General features: G+C 42.9%; 1 protein-coding gene across 1 annotated transcript; it reads left to right on the top strand.

The window, feature by feature from the left end:
• Positions 1-2,758: 2,758 nt before the first annotated feature.
• Positions 2,759-3,349, top strand: LOC136469953 (uncharacterized). Its single transcript, XM_066467959.1, has 3 exons — positions 2,759-2,866; positions 2,932-3,151; positions 3,225-3,349. Exons 1-3 carry the CDS (start codon positions 2,759-2,761, stop codon positions 3,347-3,349), a joined length of 453 nt encoding a protein of 150 aa, XP_066324056.1.
• Positions 3,350-3,710: the final 361 nt, after the last annotated feature.

Below are 3,710 nucleotides of genomic sequence, written 5' to 3'. Positions count from 1 at the left end.
GCCCTTCCCAGACGCCGCTCTCCATTCTCTCAACTTCACGGTGAGCTCCTCCGTCTTCCTGTGCCCCTAGATCATCAAATGGCGCCCTAGAACGACATAGCATAGAACATTAGCCGCCACCGGCCATGGCGCCGCCGTGGGGAACGCCACCCCGACGTGATCCCCGTCCCCGTTAGGAATGCCAGTGAGTTCACGAGGTTCCACGCTTCACGTAGATGCATTCGGCTTGGTCTGGGGTGGATGGAGTCACCGTACCGGCGCCCGCCGTCGTGTTGCCTCGCTGCCAGCAATGGAGAGCTCGCTAGAGCCACTGTGCTGTCGTCGGAGGTTGACCCGTCACGCTTGCACCGTCGGATCCCTCTGGACGGTTAGGATTAGATGATACCGGTTGGATCATAACCGGTCCACCACAAGCTGTGGACTCGGCCCACGGTGCCGCGTCAGCACCCACATCACCAGTCCATTGCGCACGCGTGGTGCACTGCGCCAGTCCGTGCGCACCACGCGTCCGCCCAGTCAGCAGCCGGGTCAAACCCGCAGTCAAGGCATGCCCTTTTTGCATAAAATCCCTTCTGGTTTTGGTGAATCAACCCGCAGTCCGTAGCAGTTCAAATTAATTACAATTCAGCCCTATTTTTATTCATTTAGGTCCCTATATTTTCCAAAAATAGTACCCGCAGTCCAGCAGCCGTGTAATTTCATATTTTTAATTGGTTTAATTCAAAAATAAGTTCGAGTTATTTACAGAAATGCCACGGAACCTTATTTCATGTGTACCTTTTGTGTTTTATGTCCGATTTGACCCGTTTGAATTACGTTAGAACCGTATTTACGTTTTCTATGTGTTTATACAACTATTAGGCATGTTTTCAATATTTGAAATTCATGGTTAGATTTAATCTATTATTTAACTAAAGTAAAACTTTTTTAAATCATAACCTATTCATTTTAACTCCAAAATAGTCCGTTCAAGTTGCATTAGATTTATAACGACGAGATCTACGCAACAGTAATAGTGTTTACTATATTACTATTTTAGAAAAAAATCATGGTTTAAATCATATCTTGATTAATGATTATGCAACTAGATTTCATAAATAAAATATATTTTGTTTTAGTTTAAGTTGATAATTCAAATATAAAATTGACTTAATTCAATCTATATTATTTATAAAATATCTTATATGAATTTATATAGTTTAAATAAATGAAGCCTATAGTTTTCTTTTCCACGTATAAAGCAAAACTATCGGTAGTTGTATCTTTTCACCCGTAGCTCCGATTAGAGTGCTTCTCGCGACTGTGTGTTCATAGCGATGCGTAGAATCGTGTTTCAATCTCTTTTACTTATTTTTCTATGATTGGTGTATTATTTTGATATATATGCAATTTGTATGCTATGCATGTATGTATATGGATATTTGTGTGGTGTTCTACGATTACGTCCAGACGGTGAGATATACGTGGTGATCTAGAAGAAGGACATTGAAGATTAAAGATTACCAAAGGATCGGTGTTGTAAGGCAAGTATAGCATGTGACCATCCTTGTTACCTATTCACATTTAATCACTTAATTCATATTGCATGTGTCTACCTTGTTACCAATAAGGATATCCTAGATATTTGATATCATGTAGCTTGATACCTTTGGGTTATTGCATTGGGTAGTTTTTGCTAGTGCCTAACTAAATCATGATCTTGTAACTTGACTAATGGTATATGTAATAAACATTAAAACATGACTTTTTAGCAACATGGAAACAGGGGGCTAGAGTATTTAGCTACTTTCTAAACGCTTCAGATTCCTTTCCCTAAGGACTTATCTGTAAGCGATCATATAGGACTTATAGTACAACTGTGAGGGCTATATGGCTCTGGCTTTAGCTTAGTATGAGGACCTTTTCTAGCTTGTTAGTGGTTAACTTTATGGCACAAGAGGGTATGTTTTCTTTCCTGCTGGGATGTGTGTACCGTGTTGCATGCCCATGCGTGCCACTCCTAGAGAAGGGCCACATACGCCCAGCGGCCATAACTTGTTAGACAAACCTTTGAAAGGCTTTATAGTGAACCCTGCCGACCTTCCTTGGAAGTGGGTCAAGAGATTAGCTACCTCGGGCGAAAGGATAAATCACGACTCACAGTGAAAGTGTACAACCTCTATAGAATGTAAAACTGTTATAACAGCCGTGCTCACGGCCACGAGTGGCCTTGGACCCTTATGGAATAGAGATGATCACTACTGGTTAATTGTACTAATAAATAATTATTTATGCTATTCATTAATCATGTTTACCTGATCATGTGTTTATGGGAATGATAAATTCTTTGCTACTCAATTGCTTAAAAAGATGACCTATTAAAGTTAATCGTAGTAAACTAGTGTTAGCCTTTTGAGCCTCAAGAACCCCATGATATAATTGTTAAGTATGACATGTACTTATGCTTGCTTTACTTTTCTATACTTTGGATAAAAATCCCGGATGGGTACCAGATTGCTGGTTTGGAGGAGTTAGGCTTGTGGTCAACCAGTCAGTCGTCCCTGTTGATTTGGAGTCTTCGCTAGAAGATCGGAGTCGACTTTCTGCTGTCTATACTCTGAGGTTATATTCCTTTTGCTAATACATTATGTAATAAGTATTGTCTCTTGATATTACCCTTATTTGTGGCTATATGTGAGATTTGACTTTCTGGGCTCACATATAGTGTGTATCTGGTTTTGTCTTTAAAACCGGGTGCTACACTCCTCAAGTCTTTCGCATGGTTCTCCAGCGCGGTGACGAGTTCGACATGCTGGAAGAGGAGGTGGCTAGCAAAGAAGTGAAGGCGCTTAGAGCCGACCTGTCGGCGATGATGAGCAATATTGAAGTAAATTGAAACAAACTTGTCGCTATATCTTTTTGGGGTGTAATCTCCAACCACTACTTCTGCAGAGTGTAATGAAGATGTTCGAACACCGCCGACACCTTCTGGACAAAATGGCTCTGGTCCTCGTGGAGAACAAGAGGCTGCAGTCATCGGTGGATGATCTCAATGCTAGCCTGACTCTAGCACGTGTCCATGAGCGGGAGTTGGAGCTACAGGTGGTGGACCTAGAGATAGAGAAAAAGTCATTAGTGGAACGACTTAGCCATTTCATCGGTGAGCAGAAAGGTAAAGCTTCGGGTTTTGCTCTGTAGGTGTTCGGCGTCATAGCTTGGTTGCACTTTTGATCTGTCTTGTGCAGACCTGGAGACAGAGCTCGAACTATCCCGTGAGTCCATTGCCCAACTCCAAAAGGAGAAGGAGGAGGTAGAGGAGCGAGCCAAGCATGTCACCGAGGACCTTGAACATAGGGATGGTCTTCTTTAAAATCAGTGCTCACAGTGTAAGAGACATGTTTAACATGCCGTTGTTGTGCTACAGAATACTGGTATAACGTGCAGGCGCAATTCCAAGAGTTTGTGGCATAGGTGCAGGCCTAGAAGAACAAGTACGAGGCAGTGATTGCGGGGATAAAGCCCATGCTCGACTGCATCAATTTTGAGCCACCCAAAGCAATGGTGCTACAACCTGGCGATAGGCCTCCCTGACAAGACGGAATCATTGATAGGTGCAAGGGGCACTAGAAGAACTTCAAGGAATTCACCTATAGTGCCGCCAACTCTGCCGTCGTTCAGACACTTGCAGTGATTCGGTCGCACTATCCCTCGGTTAAACCTGAGGTGGTAGG

The sequence above is a fragment of the Miscanthus floridulus genome, chromosome 8 (genome assembly GCF_019320115.1).
Source record: "Miscanthus floridulus cultivar M001 chromosome 8, ASM1932011v1, whole genome shotgun sequence".
NCBI classification, from domain to species: domain Eukaryota; kingdom Viridiplantae; phylum Streptophyta; class Magnoliopsida; order Poales; family Poaceae; genus Miscanthus; species Miscanthus floridulus.
This window is presented reverse-complemented; position numbering and strand designations above follow the sequence as displayed.